The sequence below is a fragment of the Rhinatrema bivittatum genome, chromosome 16, assembly GCF_901001135.1.
Source record: "Rhinatrema bivittatum chromosome 16, aRhiBiv1.1, whole genome shotgun sequence".
NCBI classification, from domain to species: Eukaryota; Metazoa; Chordata; class Amphibia; order Gymnophiona; family Rhinatrematidae; genus Rhinatrema; species Rhinatrema bivittatum.
The window spans coordinates 19,186,776-19,211,984 of record NC_042630.1 but is presented as its reverse complement, the minus strand read 5'-3'; the positions used below and the strand labels follow the sequence as shown (position 1 = coordinate 19,211,984).

The 25,209-nt window shown below is 47.9% G+C and overlaps 1 protein-coding gene across 1 annotated transcript in view; it reads left to right on the top strand.

The window, feature by feature from the left end:
• The window catches only part of LOC115078233 (phospholipid scramblase 3-like), a 34,857-nt gene extending 10,327 nt beyond the window's left edge, over positions 1–24,530 (top strand). The window contains exons 2-8 of the mRNA XM_029581021.1: positions 8,338–8,401; positions 11,725–11,888; positions 12,589–12,616; positions 15,029–15,207; positions 17,987–18,148; positions 18,816–18,944; positions 21,298–24,530. Coding sequence (XP_029436881.1) covers positions 8,389–8,401; positions 11,725–11,888; positions 12,589–12,616; positions 15,029–15,207; positions 17,987–18,148; positions 18,816–18,944; positions 21,298–21,357 — 735 coding nt within the window. The 5' untranslated portion in view covers positions 8,338–8,388 and the 3' untranslated portion in view covers positions 21,358–24,530. The remainder of the gene's footprint in view (positions 1–8,337; positions 8,402–11,724; positions 11,889–12,588; positions 12,617–15,028; positions 15,208–17,986; positions 18,149–18,815; positions 18,945–21,297) is intronic.
• The last annotated feature ends 679 nt before the right edge of the window (positions 24,531–25,209 follow it).

The following is a 25,209-nucleotide window of genomic DNA, read 5'->3' as shown; positions in this document are numbered from 1 at the left end:
TTTTCGCAACTCTGCTCTGTGCCTCCTTTTCTAGCTGAGCAATGTGTCGCTCCAGTTCCCCATGTCGTCTTCGACTAAGGCTACCCAACCCCCTCCACCCATTCAATGTGACTATCAAAATCATGTAGCGATGAGCTCACCTCTGCTATTTGTTCGGCTATCTGGTGCAATCGCATGTCTAGAGAGGCTACCACCGCTTGAGAAATCTTTTTCTTCCAATGTATCCAGGAGGTCGGGAAGAGCGGCAGCCATTTTATTTTCCGGGGCCTTCAAATTCTCTCTATCTTTTTTGAGCGATTTCATCGCCATTAGTGGGGGAATCGGTTCTCTCACTGTCTAAGACCAGATTTTGTTAGGTTCCCTCAGCCGTGGAGCCTCGAGGCTCACGTGTGTTGTGCTGGAGAAGCAGATTTTTAGGGGTGGCAGCTCGAACTCGGTGTGGGCGCAGCTTCCCGAATCCACCACATCGCGTGACTCCCCAAATTTTGTAATTTTATCAATAAAACCTTTAATGATCAAACCATGGGACCTGTTAACAAATAATATTTGTACTATCAGACCACCTAGACTGTAAGAAAAGCAGATCTAAAGGGTATCCACATTTATGGATAAGTTGAAGAATCAAATGTTCCCAACCTAAAGCTTGCATCATTTTTATTTTTTATTTTATTTATTTAACGTCTCTTCTATACCGATATCCGTTCGCACATCGCATCGGTTCACAAAAAACAAGAACTTTTGGGCGGAGCCCTTACATATAACCGAGATAAAATACATTAAACAGGGAGAGTGGATAATGCTGACTAGGCAACACAAATAGCCATAAATCAATGAGTAGATACAACAAAAACTGTAACCATAACTATAAACATAAGTGTCCATGTGCACAGTACAAAATCAGCGGACATAAGGCATTTTTAGTCATATATTGATGGATAAATTACAGAGGAGTTTTATGTAGTGGGGGGTGACATGGGGTAGGCTTGTTGAAAGAGCCAGGTTTTCAGTTTTTTTTTTGAAAGTGGGTGTATATGTCTCCAGGCGTATATCATGAGGCAGGGAGTTCCATATGGTGGGGCCGGCGAGAGAAAAAGCTCTGCTTATAGTGGAGGAGAGTTTAAAAGATTTGATGGGTTGGGCACGTAGGGTTCCTTGGAGGGCTGGGCTGGTGGGTCTATTGGAGGTGCGGGGGAGGAGGGGGGGTTTGATACAATTGAGGTTGGAGTTTAGCAGACTTTTGTGTATGATGGAGAGTGCTTTATAAAGAATTCGTGAGTGTATTGGGAGCCAGTGTAGTTCGATAAGTGTGGGAGTGATATGGTCTCTTTTTTTTGTATTTGACAGTATCCGAGCGGCAGCATTTTGTAATAGTTGTAACGGCTTGGTGTATCATGCTCAATAATACAACTATCCGATAGTGGAATTGTATCCACATAGATGTTAAAATCCCCTAAATCCAGATAATCTTTCATACCAATAATAAATCATTCAATGTAGAAGGAAACACATTTAAAGATTCAGAGGGGGCTTATATTAAACATCCCAACAGTGAACAGGCAGCTACTAGCACTTCCAAACTGGAGGTGCTCTCAACTGAAACAGACGACAGATTTAACGTCTTTTTAGCCATTAAAAGTAAGCCGCCACCGCAATGTTAGACTCTAGATTGAGTACAGTAACTAATCTGGAAGCTGTAACTGATTAATAAGAACAGCAGGAGATTCTGGAAACTGTGATTTGGTCACACACAATAAATCTGGTTTACTCTGTTTTAATTAATCAACAATTGCTGGCAATTTTTTATGAATGGAGCGACCATTGATTTAAAATAACATTTAAAGGAATAACAGTACTTAAAGGATTAAAATTCTCCCTAGATAAAGAAGTGAAGAGTCACTTGAGCATGAGGAACGCATGTCTGCTTCTAGTGCGCCAGCGTTGCATTGCATGCAGAGTCTGTCTTCTTGAGGTTACTTACCATTCTAGTTTGCATATTTCTGTTTTTAATTTGTGATCACTTGCTTTGCATTTATTGAGGCTCGTTTTGCATGTGTGACTAAGGCGAGGTATTCTGCTAGCCATGTAGTTTCTGTGTAGAGATCTGTAGCGGCCTTGTTCGTTGGGTTTTCCCCGACAGGAGGTGTATTGGTGTTCTAGGGCCCGGAGTAATATTTGCAGTGCTTCCTAATCATAGGTAGTCTTGTGAGTTAGTGCTGCTTTAGTATTGTAGGTTTACTGCATATGTGCTGAAGTTCCTCCCCCCCAGGATTTTGTATTCCATCCACAATGTGCTTGGTAATGGAGGAAATCTGAGTTTCTGGTTACTTACAGGACACCAGAATTTTTTTTATGGTGGGATGTAGGGGAAAATCCCCTGCCGTGCTCCCATTATAAGAGGGCTATGTGTATGATGGGGGGGGGGGGCAGTATTTACAGACCTGGAGGCGCAGGATTTTTATTCAGTGACGAGAATGAACCTCGTAACCCAGGGTACAGTGTGTTGGTCTCTGAAATTTACTGCTAGAGCCCTTCTTAACACCAGCATTGTGCCAAGCAGCTTCCTTCTGCAGCTTGTTAAGGTTTTATACAAACAGGAAACACATTCAGGTGAGCTGGGAAGTTGTTTTTGTTTGTTTGTTTTTTTTTTTAATCAGGCAAGTGGCGCTTAAACAAATAGGACGGACTCTGTTTCTTTAGGCCACATTTTCTTGGTCACCCCTCCTCCATACATAATACAGAATGGTCGCTCAGTACTGACGTCTGTATTAGTAATGCTGCTTTTGCAGGAATGAATAACTATGCTCAGTGATTTATGCAAAGAATGTGTGTAAGAATGAAATTAACTGTAAAAGAAAAAAAAATTGGCAGTGAGAACGTGGATGGAGTGAGGCATTCCTGCTGCCCCTGCTCTGCAGATTCTCTTGCATTAAGGTTTTTCTACTGCGGGTGCTGGCTTCAGCCCTTCTGGGAGATCTTGTCTGTTTCACCAGGGACTCGGGGTGGCGTGCTCCCTCAACTCGGTCATTGCAGAAAAGAGGTTTAATAGCTCCCCTTTAGGCTCTGTCTTATACGTTGAGAAGCTTTAGATCTTCCCCGGCGACGTCCATTTTAGCGTGTACTTCAAGCAGTTCAGCCAGCAGCTTCTCTGGCTAAAACATTCCTTGCAGAGCTCCTCCTGGGCCACACCAGCTGCTCATTCTAACAGAACTTCCCTCTGTTTCTGTGTGTGTGTAAGTTTGGCATAGCTGCGCCCACCCACTCCTGCTCCCTGGCTGTTTGTTTTCTTGCCTATGGCATCCAGCCACAGCCTCAGCGTCAGGTCCCCTTTAAAGAGGCAGTAGCGGCCACTTGCGCCAGTACATAAACTTACCAGAAAAGTGTTCTTTTTTATTTTTTAAATGTAACTCCTGATTATGCTGTGATTGAATTAGATCCATCAGGGGAGGAATAACCTAGTGGTTAGAGCAGCAAGCAGAGAGAAACCAAGGCATCTGGGGTTCTAATCCCACTCACACTCCATGTGACCTTGGGCAGCTCGCGTCACCCTCCACTGCCTCAGGTTCAAGCTTTGGGCCCTCATTTGCTAAACATTTTTCCCCATAGAAACAATAAATAAGCCCCTTAGATTGGGGACGGGGGATGGGGGGATGGGGAATGCCTACAACACCTGAATGTAACCTGCCTTGAGCCACCAATGAAAAAGATGTAAGCTAAAGATAAACAACCCGCAGAGGCAGCTTTAGACGCCAGACAGGGATGTAGCCTGAGCCCCTGCCCTGTTCAGCATCCACGTCCACAATCTCTCCCCACGCTGCTGCGGAGATCCCCAGCCCCAGGTGCCATCTTATTCCCTAATCCCAGGAACTCCACAAGAGAACCCACTGTAATCCTGCGCGAGGCCCTACTGCAAATCACGGGCCCTGCGGCTGACTCTGGATTGGGCAGAACAAGCGGGAAAAAAAAAAAGAAATCTTCACCACCAATTCAAAGTTGACCTAAATAGCCAATAAGTAGAGCTCGCATATCTCGGCCTGACATGAAATGCATCTGGGAGCTTTAAATTGACTGTAAAGACACTACAGGAAAAAGCAATAAGAGACTTTGTATGCAATAAACAGTTACAAAAGCCCAGTAACTGCTATTAAACTTATTTGATGACTGCATTCAGTCTTTCTATATGGGAGTGAGGTCTGGGTTCTGTCATTAACCTAACCTTATTTGCAATGGGACAGAACCCCACTAGAAACCCCCATACCTCTATTACTGCAAAACAGACGCTCTGTATCCACAGAAACTCCCTCCCAATGAGTGTAGAATGGAGCTGGGACACTCCCCCCCCCCCCCTGACTACTCGTCAGAGAAAAATGAATGCTCGGATTTTGGCGTTAGCTCAGTAACAGCAACACCAGCTCCCTCCACTATTGGTTATTTCTTGATGCAACACAAAACCCTGCCAAAAAAAAAAAGGTAGCAAACTTACCATGCCAGAACAGCACTAACTCCCGGGATTCAAACAGCAACAGCCTAGGAAAAGGCGGCACTGCAGATATTACAGCGAGACCTCTGTGTGCCAGGGAGCAGCTAGCTATCGTCCCGAAATGATGTGGCCTGCTCGCAGGGCTGCTGGGCAGTGGGGGAGGGATCGGATCTCCCTGCGGTTCAAGCAATCTATTTTCCAGTTTCACTATGCTCTCATGAGATTTCTGTGTTTTCGTGGTGTCATGCCCCATCTCGGTCACGCTTCCCCGACGTGCGGCCTGGCCAATGTTAAAATATCAGAAGAGAATTAAAGGCGACATGAAGAGACGGGAGGGTTTTTTTTTTTTTGAGGAACGATGAGCCAGTTGGCCCCCACGCGATGGGGACGGAGCAGGGGCATGAGGTGGGAAGGGTCAGTCGCTACTGATCTGTGGGCTGGACAGAAAGCTGCTGTGAGCTGCCCCCAGTCTGTTACAGAAACTGCATGCCAGCAGGATCCCTCCCCTCGGTGCAGAATCAGGGAGCACAACTTCGAAACTGGAAACCCAAGGAAGCCAGGCTCTGCCTGCACCTCACTAGGCCTCTTTTTCCTCTGCACCAGAATGGGCCCAGAGCGCTCGGAGCAAGTAACCGTCGCAAGGTGGATAATCTCGGGTGCGTTAAATGGACTTCCGCCGTTCCCTCCTATTCACCCATCTGTTAACCTTACTCTCTGAGGTGAGTCAGACCAGGAGGACCCTCCCAGAACAGGATTCTGATAGCGACGATCAGTGGCGAGGAGCCTGGAACAATTTAACCGCTCCAAATAAGAAGCACCTCGCTAGCGACCCTGCTGGGCTTTTGGCTTGTGGCGCTTTTGTCCGTTTCTGCGTGTATTTGACATAAGCTGCACCCGTCCACCTCCTGCGTTCCCTCTTGCCTGTCACTCGGAGTTACAGGCTCAGCGACGTGCGAGAAACTCTTCCAGCGGGACTTGAGAAGCGGCCTGGAGCATGATCGTGGACCGGTACCACAAACCATGGCTCGTAGATGCTCATTTTGTGGCTGGCCTGCCTTAAGGAGGTGCAGTCGTTCTTAAAAAGCACGTTCGCGATGCCAACATTTTTGGCATTCCGTGTCCTTTTCGATCTGAAGCAATACAGAAAGCAACAAATATATTCCTTTTTGTCTAACTTTCTGTGTTTCAGTGCACTCGCGTGCAGAAACGCAATAAAAGAAAAATGAGACAAACCCTTCACATCCATCAGTTTGTTTCCGATGCAGCGGACTGGGTCGTAGGCTTGGGCAGTGACCGTTGCAAATGAAGAAGGCTCCTCCTTTCTAAATAAAGTGCCCCGGGCTGTGCACACTCATTGCACGCTTACTCGGAAATACTGTGATTAGCACGGGGGACAGTTTCAAAGGTTTTGGCACCTTGTATGCAGCTAAAAGCAGGGTCAATGCTTCTGAATCGGGCATATCCAGGGACGGGGAATCTTTAGCCACCAGGAGGTACGTGTGCGGCCTTTCCTACTCTGATCTGCTTAGAAAAGAGGTGCTCGGAGGCCTGCTGGGAAATTGCGCGTGCGCGTTTCAGTTCAAGTAAGAACAGAGTTGCAAAGCAGTGAGTGTGACTAGGGGCAAAAGGCAGAGAAACCTGGGGTCTCGGAGCCCACTTTGCTCCTCCTCGGTCTCTCAGGGGGTGGGGTTCGGTTGGGGTGAATTACCCCAGGCGCCACGCTCTGCTCCCAGGACACAAACCCGGTCCAAAGCTGAATGTGTGTGGATTCTGTAAGAGCGTTAATGAATCAGGAGGGCCAAGCCAGGCTCTTATCCAGCTGAATTCTGGCCATCTAATAGGGTAGGAGGCTAGAATTTAGCTGGCCAAGTTAGGGCGGTCCAGGGGCGTTGCTGAGATATTCAGAGTTAGCCGGGTGACTCAGCCCGCCAAGTCTGGCCGAGTCAGCAGGACCCCACCAGTGGAACGCGCTCCCCCCAGATCTAAGACTAGAACCCAGTCATCAAGAGTTCAAAAAAAGACTGAAGACCTGGCTTTTCCAACAAGCCTTCCCAGATTCTCAATGATACTTAGACAGGAGGACTTCCTAAATACTAGGTATCCCTAAATTATTGACACCTCACCAATTCCTACTATCAGGACTCCACAACTGCACAATCAATTTTTGAGTCCATAAGTTCACTATATTATTCTTATTGTATCTATATGGTAGATTTGACAGGTCATCACCACTACGTTAAATAGTTAAATTGTATGTACATATTATATTATATTTATTATTACTATGTTAAATTGACATCCGGTTTTATTGTTCCTTATGTTCTACAGTTATATGTAAAGCCCCCTTCCGCTGTTGGGGAGTTCATCGTTTTATGTAAACCGGAGTGATTTGTAATTCCCACAAGAACTTCGGTCTATAAAAATTAAAAATAAATAAATAAAATAAATAAAGTTAGCCGGCTAGCTAATTAAGATAGCCGGCTATATTCCTCCAAAGTTAGCCGGATAAGTTTATCCGACTAACTTTGCTATCCGGACTGTGTCTGAATATAAAACCTCAAGATGTTCTTGGTCTTAATATACAGGAACTCCAGTTTTACAAAGCAGTTAATCGGGAGGCGAGGCAGTGACGCTGAGTGACTTGAGAAAATCTGTTGGATGCAAAGCTTGCTGACTCTCTGTTTTTACCGGGGGTTTTTTTTTTTGTTTTCCATTTTTAGGCCACGTCTGTAAGCTTTACGGGAAGACGGCGTGGGCCTCCGCACCTCTTCCTCTGCTGCTGCAGTATCAGTCTGCTGGCTCTCGGGGGACCACGCGCCTTCCTGCTGTTGCTGGGGCGGGCAGTGCGTTTCGTGAGGCCCGAGGTCCCCCGCCAGCCGCGCTGGTTCCCGGTGCTGTCCCTGCGCCGCGGGCCTGCCCCTCTGCTCTCAGGTGGCTGCATGGTGCGGCAGCAGATAGCACATATCGCCGCCTGCTGCGGGCGGTCCAAGCTTTCACAGAGCGCTCGGGGAGGGGGAGAAGAAAAACATGACGCAAACCACCTTGGCTCGCTATGATTTAATTATTTATTTTTATTTTATTTAACGTCTCTTATATACCGATAGCCGTTCGCACATCGTTATCGGTTCACAAAGAACAAAAAAACTTATGGGCAGCGCCCTTACAAATAACAGATAACAATACAAATAACCGGGGAAGGAGGCAATGCAACTTAATAGGTCAATAAATAGGGAGAAACTATAAATATAACATGCATAAAACTATATACAAAGCATAATTAGGGATAACTGTCCCCGAAAATTGGATTGCAGTAGGTTGAATGGTTCAGGAGATAAAGTGAGTGCATGTGACATGCCTGCCACTATCGGGGAGCCCGTTGCACCAGGCCTTCCTCAAGCTGCCCTGGGGACCCCGCAGTCAGTCCGGGTCTTCGAAAATCCACAGTGAACATGCACAGAGGAATGAGTGCAGGCTGAGTCACCGATTTTGGCAGATTCTCTTGGGCACAGCTGCCACTGATATCCTGAAAACCTGTCCAACCGGCTAGGGAGCTTCTCCCAGGGCGGGTTTGGGAAGCTGCTGCTCTCCGCCACATGAGCGTCCACTCCGACCTCTCTAGCCGTGGGGCAAGCCGATCCTCAGAGGCGACGTGCGTGGGGGGGGGGGGGGGGGGTACCTTGCATTTGGATGTGGGCAGGGTCTGTACAAACTGAAAAGCATGCCCGGACATCGAACGTCATGCGCGCAATGGAAAATCGACGCCAGTTTTGTATTGTGCCTTTCTGATTCTTCTGGGATTACGCTGGGACACCGATAACGCAAGCTTTCTTGCCTCTGTTTTACCCCTTGTTCTCTCACAGGCCTGGGTGCGTGTGTAACTAAGAGACAGAGACTGTGTGATCGCCGGAAGAATGTCTGCACCAGGTAAGTAAAATCAGAGAGAGCCTGCCTCTCCTATTTCATTGCAGTTCTCAGAGATAACCTTCGGTCCTTGCTTGCTCAAAGTGCCCTAGCAGGGCTCAGGCCATGGCGTCTCCCCTGGGGTACCCAATCCTGATTTTTGCCCCACACCGTGCGTGGAGATGAAGTCTTTACGTAGGGGCTGTGTGTGTGTGAGTTGCTGGGTGGTGTCATTTGCTCCAGGATGTGTGTATGTGTGAGTTACTCGGGGCAGGGATGTCTGGAATAACCTGGGGAAGGGGAGTATGATGTGCCTACATGCACGCTGGGAATCCCCTTCTTAAAAACTGCGCCCCCTAGGCAACTCTGTGGGGTCTGGGAGAGATTGAGAGCAGGAGCTGCGGTGTAAACGCAGTGAAGCCAAATCTCCCACAATGCACAGCCCCTGCACCAATCAAAGCAAAGTTTCCACATAAGATTCATCAGGGGCAGTTTTTCAGTTCAACCACTAGGTGGCAGCATTACACATAGTTACAGGGTCCATGCATAGAGAACGAGGAGGCTCAGTAGATTGGTCCTATAATTCCCAACTAAGGCCAACTCAAGAGATCAAAATCTTACTCCCCAGTGCTCCCTAGGCGAGGTGGCATAGATAAGGGGCACAAGATAAGTAATTTTGGCTGTTGTTTATTTTTGGATAATGCTCGGTGGGTGCCCCATGCCTGGATGAGGAAGATACCCAGTCACCGCAGGGGCAGAATGTGCGATTGGCCCAAGTCCGACAAGTGCAATTAAGACGTCCTAATTACTCCAGGGCGTCAGGGATAGGCTGAGCCAGTCCTGCTTTTATCCGCTGTTCTGACTCCTCCCTCCCTACCCAAAGAACATGGGGGACTGCATTTCCTCCTTGCATACAATGGGGATAAAACCAGGACTGGCTCGGCCTGTGTCTGATGACCTGGAGCCATCCGTTGCCTTCCCTGCAATCAGAAACCCAGCTTCCTGCCTCCTCGCTAAGAAAGTCCTCGCCGTGCTCTCCTGGCTGCGCACAAAGACGGATTTCGGAGTTTGCCACCCCTAGGCGCTGCTGTGTCCTCCCCACCCCCGGCCGGGTAGGGTCAGATAAGAGGGAGCAGGAGATGTAAGGCGCAGTCCCACAGTTTGCTGCGGCAGCTGAGGCACAGATTCTGTGGCAAAAGCTGGAAAAACCTGAAGCACACTGGCAAACAAACATTTCCATCGTTTTTTATTATAAAAATTAAATACATTTTCCAGCCGTGCCTGTGTCTGTATAATTGACTTTTTTTTTTTAATTAGGAGAGGAAAAGGGACCTTAAGTATCAGTTCAGGAAGGAAGTTGCAGGGGTTGGGCAGAGAGAAGGAGGGGGTGAGAGGACCAGGGATGGGAGAGAAAAAGAGGACTGGGGTGGGGATAGGAGGGGGGGGGGAGGAGTATGAGAAGGAGAGAGGACTGAGGATGGGGGAGGAGAGGTAGAAAGGACTGGGGTTGGGGAGGATGGGAGATTGGGAAGATCGAGGAAAGGGGGAAAATTAGGACTGAGAGAGGGGGATTGAGAAAGGGGGAAAGGGAGTAGGAAATGTTGGGAGGGCCGAGTTCCAGGATCTGGGGAAGGAGAGCCTGACTTGCAGTAGGAGGGTAAGGTATCCCTGCAGCGCTCTGGTCTTGCTCCTCCTTCTCTAACCGTTCACACGCAGCAGCTCCAGTCTCCCCCCTCTCTCTCTCTCTCTCTCACCCGCTAGCATTGCCCCTTTCCCCCTCTGCATCCCCCAGCCTCACTCTCCTCCCATTTTGTTCCCTGCCTGGGACGGGATGGCCTGGATCAGGGAGCAGAGGGCAGTTCTCCGCCGAGTGAGATTCGGCACAGCCCCTGCTGCTGCCTCCCCACAGATACTGTGCCTATTGACAAATCCAGGCCTGCTTGTCTGAATGTTTTCCCCCAGACCCCTACAATTTAGTAGAACCAGGGGTCGCGATTTGAAGCTCCAGGGAAGACGACTCAGAACCAAGGTCAGGAAATATTTCTTCTCAGAGGGGGTGGTGGATGCCTGGAGTGCCCTTCCCGAGGAGGTGGTGAAGACTAAAACTGTGAACGATTTCAAAGGGGCATGGGATAAGCACTGTGGATCCCTAAAGACTAGAGGATGGGAATAAATAAATAAAGCTTGGGGGTAACTTGCACGGAGCGGCACTTACTACCCTTATCATAAGGCTTGGGGGTAACCTGCACGGAGCGGCACTTACTACCCTTATCATAAGGCTTGGGGGTAACCTGCACGGAGCGGCACCTACTCCATCGGGAAGCTTGCTGGGCAGACTGGATGGACCATTTTGGTCTTTTCCTGCCCTCATTACTATGTTACTGTGTCAGTGCTGAAGCTAAAATGAATGGGCTCAAAGTCATTGGAAGCCAGGAGCAGGCCGATCCATTATGCAGGCACGAAGCTTTGTTGGCAGAGGTACCCGTGCACCTGCTGCCAGGACGGCGTCTGCCTCTTCCAACTGTACAAGTGCTGGTTTATGAAGCGGTAAGGTCATCCCCTAGCTCCCAGGGGGGCAGGCTGCTCCAGCCCTGCTGTTACCCAGCTGCGTGCAGGGACTCGGAGATTTCTGATTTCAGCCCAAGGGTTTCCCTACCTAAATCACTGGGGGCAGAGCCAGGACTGGTCCAGTCTGTTCCTTGCTACGCAGACTCCGGGGGGAGGGGGGGTTACTGCTTTCATTCCGGAAATGGACATGAGAGGGGGAGAAGCCAGGAATCGGTTCTCCAGGTAAAAAGTATCTTCCTCAAGGATGTGGGGTTAAACCCTAAAACGCGCACTTTTTTTTAGCTCGTGCGAACGGCCAGCTCAAAGCAGGTGGATGAATGTCTCCCCGGCCCGCTTTGGATAGCGGAAAGGAAACGTTGTGGGCAGCTGCTGTTTTAAAAACTGGCCTTTTCCTAGCGCGCCTGCCTCTGAAAAGCGTCCCCGCAGTTTGCAGCCACGCAGACCGTTTGCAAAATTTGTTAAAGCCTCTACCCTTACGACATGAGGGTTGGTTGGCCAACCCTACCCTGGCCCAGGACGGTCATTTCTGTAGTTTTTTGTTTTTTTTTTAAATTGTTGTTTCTTATTTATTTTATTTAATTTAATTTATTTATTTATTTAAAAGTTTTTATAGACCGACATTCATCAGTGATATCACATCGGTTCACAGTGTAACGCAAACAGACGCCTGGGATGGCGCATTACATCGAACAAATAACGTCGAACAGATATAACATGTTAAGAAGAGAGTAATTGAGGGGGGGGGGAGATATAAACAAAATTCTTCTTTTTGATTTCAGAGGATCCCCTCACACATCCCAAGGCATTTGACGATCATCCGCCCAATTACCAGCCTCCCTTCCAGCAGCAGCCCCAGGCGTTTCCTGGTTCGGATCCCAAGGGCGTGGCGCCGTACGTGGCTCAGATCCCAGGAGTGCCTCCTGGCCTGGAATACCTCTTGCAGGTGTAGCATGAGTCCATGCACGATACCACGTGCCCATCCTTTCTGTCTATTGGTTTAGCTCACGGGACTGGAAAACCGAGCTCTCTCTATTACTGACTGAATATCCTAGGAGGGCACGGAGCAAACTGATAAAGGAAGATTAAATGCAAGCCATCTGTTTATCTCTGTCTGCAGGATTTGCCAATTTCTAGACCGTCTCTGTCATGTTTATTTGTACCCGTACAAGTGTTGATCTTCCTGTGGGCCCTGTGTACCCAAGTGCCTTAGCGATCATCACGCCCGTTGATGTCTGCATTACCATGCAGCGTGCGTCAAAGAGGTGTGAAGGGCTTGTGTTAAAGCTAATATGCGCAGATTTTTTCCCCCCATGATGTGCACAAACGTGTAAAATATTGCAACGAGCTGCAAAAATCCAAAAGCCATGCAGAGCAGCTCTCACTTTTAAATAAAGTGCGATTTGTGTTATCACCCACATCCGCGCTAATAGGGTCCGGAACACAGAACGTGCCACCGACGGCGTAGGTGAAGGTTCTGCACTAAAAGCAAAGCCCGTTTTTAGCGGGATAATCGCTTAAGGGCGTGAAGCTCACAGGACTTGGACTGCACTAGCGAGGTTTCCGTGTTGAATTACTAAAAAATATCCTGTACAATTTTTTAATGGAAATTTAGTTTGTAATAATGTTTTCTTTCTTTCTTTCAGATTAACCAAATCCTAGTTCATCCAAAATGTAAGCATATTTCACTTTTTTTCTCCCCCCCCAGCAAAAACAAAAGGTCATGTGTGTGCAGATGTTTCTTGTATGGTCAGAGGTGGCTCTTGGCATAAATCCTATTGCAGAATAATGCAGAGAGCCTGGAAGAGGAACCAGCATGCAGACCCGGTACACACACAGACAGAAAAGCTTTCACGCAGAACGGGGACGCAGGATGACATGTGGACGGTTTCGTCTGAAGTGTTTAAATGCTCCACCTGCTCATTACTTCCACTGTGATGAATCTGGGTAAACCAGGGGCGCTGCTGTGCTGGTGGTCATCAGAGCTGCTAGGCAGGCATCGCTCTGATACATATAGAGCACAAGGGCCGGGCCGTTGGTCCATCAAGCTCAGCGACCTGTCGCAGATCGTGACCGAATCTGGGGTCACTTGGAGAAAGCACCCAGCCCCTCCTAATAGGGAGATCGGTTCCCAGTTGCTCACGCCTAGCTCCTGGAAGTAAGAAGGAGCACCTCCCAAATCTCTATGGCTAGTAAGGGTTAATAGACCTGTCCTTCAGGAACTTGTCCAAATTTTGCAATTGGGTGGACACATTTAAATGAATTAAAATCATACTGGAGGTTTTATGACTTCTGGTTGGTGCAGTTTACTCCGTAAGCAGCTCTTATCTGAGGTCTTTTCCTTCCATTTTAAAAATGCACAAATTAACTCTGTATAGTGCTCATCATATAAAATAGTTTTGCATGAAGCTGCATTCTGGATTATAAAGCATATACGTTTTTGGGTGGAGCTGGGCCCATCGTTTGCATTTCTGAGTAATCGAAATCATGTTAAGACTGGTGTGAAAGAATTCATGGATTATGATTTGATATGCTGGCAGGCATGAAAGTAACGGGATTTTGTGGACTTTGGGGGTCGGTATTGTCAGGGAAGCATTAGTGGAGCAGGAGCTGCAGCTGGAGGTGGATGCGTGGAGTCAATTGCACCAGGCCAGAATGATTAATACCACCCCTCCCCCATTCTTTACTATTTTGGAGGGGGTGGGCGTATCTGCCAGGGCCAAATCAGCCTGGTTCCTGCACCTCCCTAACGTGAGGCCTGCCGTCAGGATGCAGTTCTGGTCCCGAACCAGAGAGAGAAGGATTCTGTAAGAGCTTTCGTGAATAAGATGTTCTTGGTCTCAATATACAGGAATTTCAATTATAAAAAAATAATTTATGAGGAGAAAGTCCACTGAAGTTGGGTGAGCTGAGAAATCCTGTTGGATGCAGAGGTTGATTTTTCTGTGTCTTTCTTTTTCATGTTTTAAATTTAATTTTTTATTTCAGTTTTGGGCTAGATCAATAAGGTTTTTTTTTTGTTTTTTTATGGGAAGACATTGCTTCAGTTTTTGGCTTTTATACAGATTTGCCTACCCTGAAAATTTGGTTGCTGTAGGTTGAGTGGTTTGGAAGATATGTGCGCAGACAAATGGAGTGAATGTATACATAATTTTATTAAGCACTATAAAAAGGAGATCTAGGAAGAAAACCAAGAAATAGGCAAAGTGATATTTTGAGCCCTCTAGTAACTAGTGCTGCAGCTTTAATAAGTATAAGAACACCCATTGTGGTTTATGGATAATGTTGCAACATCCTAATCCTGCGTGATCTAAAATGTACGCACGTGAATAAGTAGTCAAATCAAAACGGAAAATCTGCTCTTTCTGAGAAGGCTGTGTTCTCGGAACAGTAACCCCAACCACGTCCCAAAGACTTCATATAAAGATGTGACCTAAAGAAGTGGGTGGGTCTCCGTCATTGGAGATTTTTAACAGCTTGGGCTGGTAGGGCTTTCAGGATCTCCACAATGATGTTATTTTACTATAACTCATAATAATAACTCATGTAATAACTCATGTTATTTTACTAACTGCTATTGTATTTTATTTTATTGTCATTTTTTATTGCCATTTTTCATTGATATTTATTGTTGTGTATTTATTAATTATTTATTAATTGTTATTGCATTTATTTTCATTTATTAATTGTTAGCATTGTTATATATATATATTTTCTCTGTTTCTTGGATTAACTATGTTCATTGTAAACCGCTAACTTGAAGCAATAGTTACTGTTCATTGTAAACCGGGGTGATATGTATATTATACAGGAACCTCCGGTATATAAATCCATAAATAAATAAATAAATAAATAAATGAATGAATGAATGAATGAATGAATATGGATGAGTTGCATTTGGAATAGAGGCAGGGCATGCAAATGCATCTCACAGATATTCAGTGCAAATATCAGAGCTAGACGCATCGGTCTGGGATGATGAAGACATTGATGAACGAGATTCCAGGGCTGACCACGATGATGGTTTAGAGCAGTGAGGATCCCGCTGATGGTGCTGCCTTATATGTCCAACATCTTCTCTTTCAGATTTCACCGCTCAATTCGGCAAGACTTACGAGATCCAGAACAGCATGGGCCAGCAGATATATCTCGCCAAGCTGGAACCCCAGTGCTGCGGGCCCCTCTACGATGTGATGCTAAAGGACAACTCTGACGCCGAGGTCATCCATCTGCTGGAGAAGTGCAAGTGTAGCTGTAGCCGTGAGGTGGGTGCCTTACAATGAGAGAGCACACTTGGTACGTTTTAAACAAATACCACTTCCTGTTTAGCCCCTTGTCCAACCTGGTTGATCGAGGTGCCTTAAGGTCTTGTCGGTGGTGATTTGATTACATCATTCACTGAAGGGCGACTTCCAGCAACTCCTAAGAAGGCAATTGCTCACCCTGTGTTGAAGAAACCAAATTCAGACCTCACTGATTTAGGGAAACTGCTGTCCACTCTCCAGTTTTCAGTTTTTGAGGAAATTGATTGAACAGATGGGGTTGGTACAGCTTCAGGAGTTCCTGGATGTACATGAGATTCTTGACCCTTGCCAATATGGATTTCGGAAGAACGGAGCACTGAGGCCCTCCTGCTGTCTGCCCTTGATATTCTAAAAGAGGGCATCAGCAGGGGTGCCTCTTTTTTTTTGAATGCTGTCTTAGAAGTTTCCATCGCATTTGATACCATCCATCGATTCATGCTCCTTAATCATCTTGAAGCTCTGGCTATTGGCCAGGATAGATTGAAATGGTTTGAATCATTCCTTACTGGTCACATTCTGCCAGTAAGAATACGGTCTTCCTCTTCTGGTTGGAAATAACAACAGATAAAAATCAAAATAATCTATCTCATCTGCTCGGCAGATGCTTAAGGTTGCCATGAGACTTGGGTGACATCATCCAACTGTACCAAACAATCCCTCCCTCTGTGAGTTTGATAGAGGTTTTGCTCTACTGAGTATGTGCAGGACTTCCCACACCAAGTGCTACCTCATGAGCCTCTTTCTGCATCACTGTTTCTGTCTGTGCTACTGCCCAGACTTACACCTCTCTCTCTCTTTCTTTCATTGAAAACTTTTCTGACCTTTTTGTCTTCAAGGCCTGCCTTCCTTTTTTCATTACATCACTACCTTGGCAGTCCCTCAACAGCACTTTTCACTGCTACAGAAAAAATAATAGAAATACGCCTGGACCTAAGAAGCTTACCATTAGGCTTTAAGGCTGCATCTGCAGCCTTAAGATGCCCCTCACTTATGGCCACAACGTATGCTGCATGTGCCTGGAGCCTTACTGTGACTCCACCAACTATGAGTGTGGCCGAATGTCTCCCAGGACACAGAAGAAAGAGGCCTACAAGATGGCCGAGCTCTGGGGCTGTTGTAACTCCTCATCGGTGAGCTCCGTGTGTGGTGAGTCGAGGAAAGGCTCCTCATCTAGGGCTCTCCCCGCTGTGAGTGCAGCATGGGGATCGCGTAGGTCGAGGATGCATCGGGCTTCGGATCCTTTGGTTTGTTGCAGCTTAAATCGAGGGCATGAAGTTCCTCGTTGCCATCAGCACAGGCCCTTGGTGCAGCAGCTAAGCAGAAATCTAGCTCTTCGGTGCATGGTGCCTCAGCACCATCGATGCATAGGGATCCGGCACAGTCAGTGCCGTCAATGCATAAGGACCGAGTGTGGTCAGTGCCATTGAAGCACAAGGGGTCAGTGCTTGCCTTTCTCTGGACCGTTTCTGTCCGCTCTCTATCCTTTTTGAGATACGGCCTTCAGAACTTGTTATATTCTGGTATTCCCCAGGCCTTCCCTCTTCCTGCTGTATTTAATATCTACCTGCTCCTAATATGCAAGATCTCAACATTTAGTGTCCGTCTGGTGGCACCTTTGCAGGGGACAGGCCCTCTGAGATGTTTGCATATTCCTCTTATCCAACGAGACATGGGGATGAAATAGCTAAACCTCCTCCCACGTGATCAGTTTGTTAATCCAGCTTGGTATTTAGGAGCATCATTACTCCTGAGGATGGAAGGGAGGACGTCTGCCGTGAATGCGCGTATTCTGAAAGGCAGAAGGGATTTTGATCCCGGTTCATTCGCTTTGGTCTTCTCCTGGAACAGATGAGGGAGCTCTTGGTTCCAGCCTAAGATCTAGATCCAGATCGCTCAGAACATAATGGTCCTCTCCACATTTGTTAGCCCTATACAGGTATTATCTGTATCATGCTATCTTCGTGGCCTTCTTTTAATCAGTTTTAATTCCATCACCTAAATCCACCAGCTCCTCCTGTTTTCCCATCTCCCCCCCTTCTCTGTGTCTGTAAGAATCTTATAAAAACCATTTCACCCCTTGTTGGGTGAATGGATTCCATACCCTGCCAGGTTACTGGTTTCTGAGTAGTTACTGGTTGAATAGTTGGTGCAGTGGACTAGCCTAGGTGTTCTGGGCAGGGCTGACTAGAGTCCTCTGTGGGCGACTGCCTGCCAATCATTACTTTTAACGTGCTGAGTACCAATGTAGTGAGCTCAGACCACTCTAGGCACGGTGGTTCCAGCCAAGTCTGTTCACAGGGGAATGAGAGAGTCCCATGCAGTTCATTCCTCAGCCATTGCAATGTAAGTAGTTTATACTGTACAAAACTTCAACAGCTGGAGACTCCTTCTAAACAGAAACGCAGACCTAGCCTCGGTGAGGCCACATGGTTGCAACACTGACCTCATCAGAACTTAGACACAAGGCACTAATGTTGGATTGAGGCACAAGTTACCTAAACTACAGCTTAGGGCCTCAGATTGTCAGGGGTTTCTAAATACTGAATTTCAAGTTTTACTTTTTTTTTTTTTTTTTTGGGTAGTGCCGTGGGACCTCTTACACGACGTTATACTGAGGCCCTAAACCATCTTAATCCAGGCCTGCAAGGCACCTCTGTGTTTAGAAGCCCCTAGTCACATTTTTGGTGACCATGCTCTATAGGCCTTCAAAAAAAGTGATTATTTTTTCCCGTTTTCTCAGGTGGAGATCCATGCTCCCCCAGGCACTCTCATCGGCTATGCCACCCTGAGTTGGTATGCCCATGTCACCAGCCTCTCCATTTCGGATGCTTCGAAGGAACTCGTCTTGATGGTTGTAGGCCCCAGCTTCCGAACAAACATCTTTGGTGGTGCGAACTTTGAGGTATGTTTGATTTTTTGTTTTTTTGTGTGTGTGTGTGCACTTCTTTTGGTTTATTGTTACTAATTGCAGATGCTCTAATCCTCACTAATTCCATAGCAGCAGAAGCTAAGGATATAGTCAACAATTCTAAACTATGGAGAATCCCCCAGCTTGCTGCACAGGCCACTCTGAGGTCTTCTTTGATCGTTATGAATTTGAACTCCTGTTCGGTTCAATATGAGCAGCCAGCATCTCAATGTGCTTGGACATCATGAGAACGAATGCAACATGAGGGAGACGGGGGTAGATGGAGCAATAGGAGAGCGAGAATGGAGAAGGGTGTGAAAGAGGGTGCCGAGGCGAGTGAGAGAAGGATGAGGAAGTGAAAACAAGGAAAAGAGAGGGAGAGAAATGTTGTAGTGTTTGTTTCTTTCCTTCCCAGGAGCTTTAAAGTATGTGTTTTCGAAATCATATGATTTCACTAAAATGGAATTTGTCCAGACCAGGATGGTCCAGTTACCCCCACCGAACTTGGCTGTTGTGAGGTGGGGAAGGGGACGCTATTGCCAGTTCCGTTCAGTCAGCAAGGACCGACTTCAGTCTCTCTGTCGGCGTGAGATTCCCCTCGCTGTCATTGCTTCTGGACACTGTGCATGGTAATTGTTAGCGCTTTACCATCTATTCACAGGTGAAGAGCAAAGATGAGACCCAGACCGTGGGGCAGATCAGCCGGGACAACGAGCAGTTTGTGATCCAGATCCCCTTGGATCTAGATGTTAAAATCAAGGCGGTGCTGCTGGGAGCTACTCTCTACTTGGTGAGCATGCCGGCCTCTTTATCTTCTCCAGGGTTCAAGAGGCTCGAAGGAGGGCTGATACCTTTCCCAGGACAAAACGGAAGATATGGGTGTCCCGGAATTAATTCCGACTTTGGGGTCTCAGGAAGAAGAGATGGGCCTTGGTTTTTGACTGGTAGATTCATAGATACCTAGAAGGTGTGAAGAAGAGGATCTTCTAGAGCAGCGGTTCCCAGTCAGGTCTTCAAGAATCCCCTCCCTCTGGCCAGTCTGGTTTTCAGGATATTCAGGTTCAATGTGTGCAGGATATATTTGATTTGTGCGGCCTTCCTTGCATGCATATTCATTCTGGATATCCTGAAAATCTGATTGGGTAGGGGATACTTGCGGACAGGGTAGAGTGACGGGGCTAGGATTTTCCATATTTGGATGTGATGGTCTCTAACTTAGGAAGTACGTTGTCCAGGCTCAGATAACCTGAGTGTGCCAGTGAGATTGGAACTAAGAAGCTCGGGTATGTGAGAAGGTTTGAAATTAATAACTCTATTTGTATTTATTAACATTTATTAATCACTTGTACCAAAGCCCTAAGCAATGGACATAACTAACACAAATATACACACTTAAAACAAACTTGAACACAGGAATAAGTCAAACTATAATCTAAGATGGAAACATCCATTGTCAAAGTTGCAATCAAATGATCTGCAAGCTCGAAAGTAGAGTAAATACCCTAGATCAAGCAAAAGCCAGTCCTCACAAGAAGGATTTCCGGAGGGTTTTAAAAGTCTTAGTGCACGCTGTGAGCCTTAAAGCAATGTTATGAGTGGTTTTATGTTACCCGCCCCGAACGTTGGAGGGCGCGGGATACAAGTCCTTTCAAATAGATATATAAATAAATAAAATAAAAAAGCTTTGGGAATCGTATTCCATATAAAAGGCGCAGCAACAGAAAATGCACGGTCTCTTGTCATGGGCGACTGTGCTGCTATCATTGAGGATACCTCAAGGAGGCCTCTCTCCTGGCTTCGAAGGCTTCGTGTTGGTTGGTAAATTCGTAATGAAAAAAAAAATGTACCAATGGAGAAGAACTGGTGCTGAGTAGTTTGTGAGTTATAAGTAAAACGTTTTATTGTATCTGAAACTGGAGAGGCAGCCCATGAAGCTGGAACAGGATCGGAGTGATGGGGTCACAGCCTTTCTTTCCACTGATTAGACGGGTTGTAGAGTTCACGAGCAGCTGTAGTGGTCTTAATGTAGAGGTTGGCAGTCCTAGATACACAGCATTGCAGTAGTCTATTGTGGGTAACCTAGATGCTTGCACCACCAACTTAGTCGCCTGTTTCCAAAAGATTTTTAAGGCCATAGAGAATCTGAAGCCTGTAAAAAAAAAAAATACAAAAATACAAAAACCATTTCTTATAACCATTCCAGAGTGATGGCATCTAGCCATACCCCAAGGCTTCTGGCATGTGGGAGAATGGGACGTTTATGATCAGCCGGAATTGGTGAACAGGGACTAGAATTCTCATTCAAACGTTAAATTAGCATAAATTCAGTTTGGGAAATACTCAGGGCCAATTTGTTGTGTTGAAGCTGTTTGATGACTGACGAGAAAATTCCAATTAAGCTGACTGCCCGACTCTGTAGGGAATACTTTCACAAAAAAACTGGACGTCATCCGCAGATATTCTTACATCCCTCACATAACCCTGCTCACGAATAGGCTCAAGGTAAATGTTAAGCCTTGGGGTATGCCAGTGAGATTGGTAAACCATGCAGCGTTCTCGCCTCCTATTCTTATTTATGAGGATCGACAGACAAATTCGATGTAAACCAGGGTAATCCATGACCATCGATGCCACGTTCCCTTAAACGGCAAAGCACCTACTCCCAGTGACTGGCAGGGTCTTATTGCCCAGTGCCTGGGTTCCCGGGCTATAGGACGACCACACACACGTGGAAATGACTGGGAAAAGCATCTGTGGTTCCAAAATAACAAGGCCTCTTCCAATGGCATAAGCCAGGGACCGAGGGAGGGGGGTGATTCCCCAGGGGGGACCGAGGAGGAGGCAGCGGGAGGCTTGTTAGCCTGCTGATGCTCTAAAAGAAAAGTTAAATAACCTTCTTGAAGCATAGTTAGCTTTTTTGCATTGATGGTCCCATTAAGGTGGATTTCTTTGTGAACCTGAGCTGTGTAATTATATTAATCAACTCCATTTAAATGCTAGTGCAAAATTTGGAATTAAGTTTTAAAAAATGCATTTATGCCGAGTATAGTGCGTTTAACCCACATTAAGGCTTTAGGGCCGGCTTAGTAAATCGGTCCCGCTGCTTGGATGCTGGCAGAATGACTGACTCTTGCTTTTCCCAGGATTATCTGGTGGAGGCGAAGAGACGGGAGCTGGAGAGGAGACACAGAAATAACCACTGATGGGACGTCGGCAAGGCTCGAAGGGAGAGGAGACCCTGGGGAGGCGTCACGCTGACATGCGGACGCCCAGCATCTGCCTGCCCTAACCTGCCCAACCTTCGTGCACTACTTCTGCTCTCGTATCGTCGTCTTCCCTGGCCCGTCTGTGTGTGATCCTTCATGATGGGTTTTAGCAGAGACACCAGGACAGGGAGGTAGTGTTTCTATGGAATGTAAACTGGATCAAAACCAAAAAAAAAAAAAAAAAAAAGCAAATTGCTATGATCCATAGACTGTTACTTATTGGAATCTGAACCTGTGCCAATCTTCTCTCTTCCCCCCTCTCAGGGGTTTGACGTTTGGTCCCCAGACGCAGTGGAACAAGTGGAATTATTAAGGGCAAGGGATGGGAGCTCGGATTTTATCAGGTGCATAGTACGGCACCGGGATTTCCTTCCCAGTCATTACATATAGCCAAATACCTTGTACCTACAGTCGACTTCCAAAGCATGCAGCTTGCTAATTGATAAAGCTCGTACTCGTGATTAGCATATCCTCTGCCCCTGCCTATTAATTAGCTCAGCCACCTCTGCCTTCTGACGAGCAAGTTCCTTGTTCTGAATGAATCTTTGCATCTTATTTCTGAAGGAGGCAAACAGCCTTCTGTTCTCGTGGCCCAAGGCCACTTCTCTGTACGTGAGCAGCCTGGAGGGAACGCGCCTCGGCACTGACCTGTGACCCGTTCCTCTGGGCCTGCGCGCGCTGGGAGGCCTTGCCGCGTTACCCCGTAGGACACCGAGAGGCGGCGCAGGTTAACTTTTTAGAAGATTCACTTTAACCCCTGCATCTGTGACCGGGGCTCTTCGGCTCAGTTTTCCCCGGTCCTTCTCATGCAGGATGTCGTCGGTGTATTCACAGTTTCGGTCGTCGACAGCTTTGCTATGACCTAATATAGCAGCCACATTGGCAGCCACTGCCCAGAGGTTAACTGAATGGCTCTGGGCCCTGGGTGCCAGCAAAGGGAGGGTTAATGGTTTGGCCTGTTGCATGCATGGACTTGTAGTTTTCATTTTACGTAAGAAAAGCGGGATCAACAAGTCCTTAAATTTGGTGGAATGGGGAGACTTCAAGCATGCTTCACCAGTCTTTCAGCCCCTACAGCCCAGCCTCGCCAGTCTCTCCAGCTCATCTCCACCGCTCTTACTGAATTGGTGAGGTTGCTACCCGCGATGGAACTCCCAGCCTTCATGGGCTGCCAGGAATTTCAGCTGCCGTGAAGCTTTAGTCTTCAGCTCCGAGAGGAGGGGCTCAGTGCCTGGGGATAACCTTCCAATCGGGCGAGCCTCAACCATAGTGCACGATTTAGGCACAGGCGATAGAGGCACCAAATACCTGTGCCAAAGGAGAGCCTTCTCCCATTAATTCAGGGTGGTGAGTCACTGCTCCTCTGGGCTTTCACCCCCTTCCCAACCTCTGAAGGGGGAGCTCCTGCCCTCACCCTCCAGTCCTGTCAAACTCTTAAATCCAGCCTCAAGTGCCTGCTTTCCCCCCACCAGTGCCTGGTGAGATCTCATTTTTAACGCTGGAGATTGCACTTTCAAAAGGAGATAAACAGGATGGAGTCTGTCCAGGGGGAGGCTACTAAAATGGTCAGTGATCTTCATTACAAAGCGTGTGGGGAGAGACTTAAAGATCTAAACGTGTACACCCTGCAGGAAAGGCGAGATGGGGAGAAGGGAGATCTGTTAAGGAAGTGATGGGAATTATATTGCTAACTTAATGGTCTTTTTGTGCCATCGCGTTTCTAAGTCCCCGTTTTTTTCTGACATCCCTCCCCACCTCCCCCACTCAGGCAGCTGTAACCTTGTTCCACTCGTCTTCTGGGAACTCTCTCTCTCTCTTACCTCCCCCACTGCTTTTGATCCTCTCCCCCTGACTCTGGTCCCTCTCTTTCTCTCTTGCTTCTGTGCAGTTCAGAGTTCAGCCGCGTGGTTCAAACAGCTGATTGCTAGGCCCTGAATCGCCTGGGGGAGAGAGACCAGCACTGGCAGCGGCAGGAGGGAATTAGAAGCGATGGGCTGCCAGGGGCCGGGCAGGACCAGCTCCCACCTCTACCTGGTTTCCCTGTTTGGGGGGGGGGGGGAGTGCTGACATCCTGCAGGGCGGTGAGCAGCGTGCAGCCTAATCCAGGCTCTGGGGGCGTGAGGGGAGTGGGGGGGAGGACTGGCTCAGTCTGCCCTAGGTGACACAGAGTCACCCTGTAACCATTTTCTATGCACGGGCGCACAGACAGCCGTGTTATAGGGGACCCGTGCACGCAAAGTCTCCTTCGTTTCCCGCTCTTTACTGCAACGTCTCCCCCACCAGGATTTCCAGAACTTGAAAATCCACCTGCCATATAGAAAACTGTAGCCAAAAAAAAACAAACCGCCTCCCAGCCAGGCTCCAATGAAGAACGGTGAGAAACCTCCAGCTGCCCTTGGAGCGAGTCCTGTTACTGGAGCCCCTCTCACAGCCCGCTGTGGAGGAAAGAGCGACCCGACAGCCGCTCGCACTTTCGGCAAACCTGCTGAGCTCACTAAGGGGACTCGCGTGACCTCCCCCCCCCCCCCCCAAACCAGAAAACTGTAATTAAAGGTAGAGCGCATTGCCTCTCCAGTGTCACCAGCAGGGTGCAGCATCAACACCGCTGCTGCCTCTCTCTACAGCAGAGACCCCTGCCCCCGTTTTAGAGCAGAAGATCCCTGGTTATAAAGCAGACCAGGGCCCGCTTCCTCACGTGGTACCAGGCTGTGGAGGTGAATTTTTCTGTGACCCTTGTGTGGACAGGGATTGCCAACAGTGCGTGGAGGCAGATGGGGGAGGGGTGGGAGAGAGAGGGTAAGCTAAATAGAAGGCAATTTTTACTATGCAGCTCCCACACCTAACAAGGATTAAACATGTTACAGCTGAGCTTCTTACATTTTATACCATTAAGTCTGTTAGAAAGTAGAATTTTTGATTTTTTTTAACTCAGTAACGAGATTGCATACATCACGTAGATCCATTAGAACAGAGAAATTGCTCCTGTGCAGTAGTATTGCTACATTATTAAGTAAACACATATTTCAATTGCATATTTACGTACTTAACATTACTCTGTGTAATGTGTTCTTTATGGGAAAATAAAAATCAGTAAAAGGACTCCAAACCGATTCAGATGCTTCAGTGGTGGTGTTTATACAGGCAGTTACATGTTCCTTTCCATCTGCCGCACTAGTCCAAGAAGGAAGGCAATACACGCACGTGTCCACCTCCTTAGTGATAGACCGGTAACAGACGGCACGACAGAAGCCAGCATGGACCACGCAAAACAATCCTAGCCGAACACCAAATGGTCAGAAGCAGGGGTTCCCAAACTGCGGCCCGAGAGTCGGATGCAGCCCTTGGGTTGAATTTCATCTGACTCCTGGCGGTGACGGCAGAAGGAGCGCGAGACGGGCCCCCGGCGGTGACGGCAGAAGGAGCGCGAGACGGGCCCGCGGCGGTGACGGCAGAAGGAGCTCGAGACGGGCCCGCGGCGGTGACGGCAGAAGGAGGCGCGAGGCGGGCCCCGGCGGGGTGACGGCAGAAGGAGCGCGAGACGGGCCCGCGGCGGTGACGGCAGAAGGAGCGCGAGGCGGGCCCGCGGCGTTGACGGCAGAAGGAGCTCGAGGCGGGCCCGCGGCGGTGACGGCAGAAGGAGCTCGAGGCGGGCCCCCGGCGGTGACGGCAGAAGGAGCGCGAGACGGGCCCCCGGCGGGACGGCAGAAGGAGCGCGAGAGGTGACGGCAGAAGGAGCGCGAGACGGGCCCCCGGCGGTGACGGCAGAAGGAGCGCGAGACGGGCCCCCGG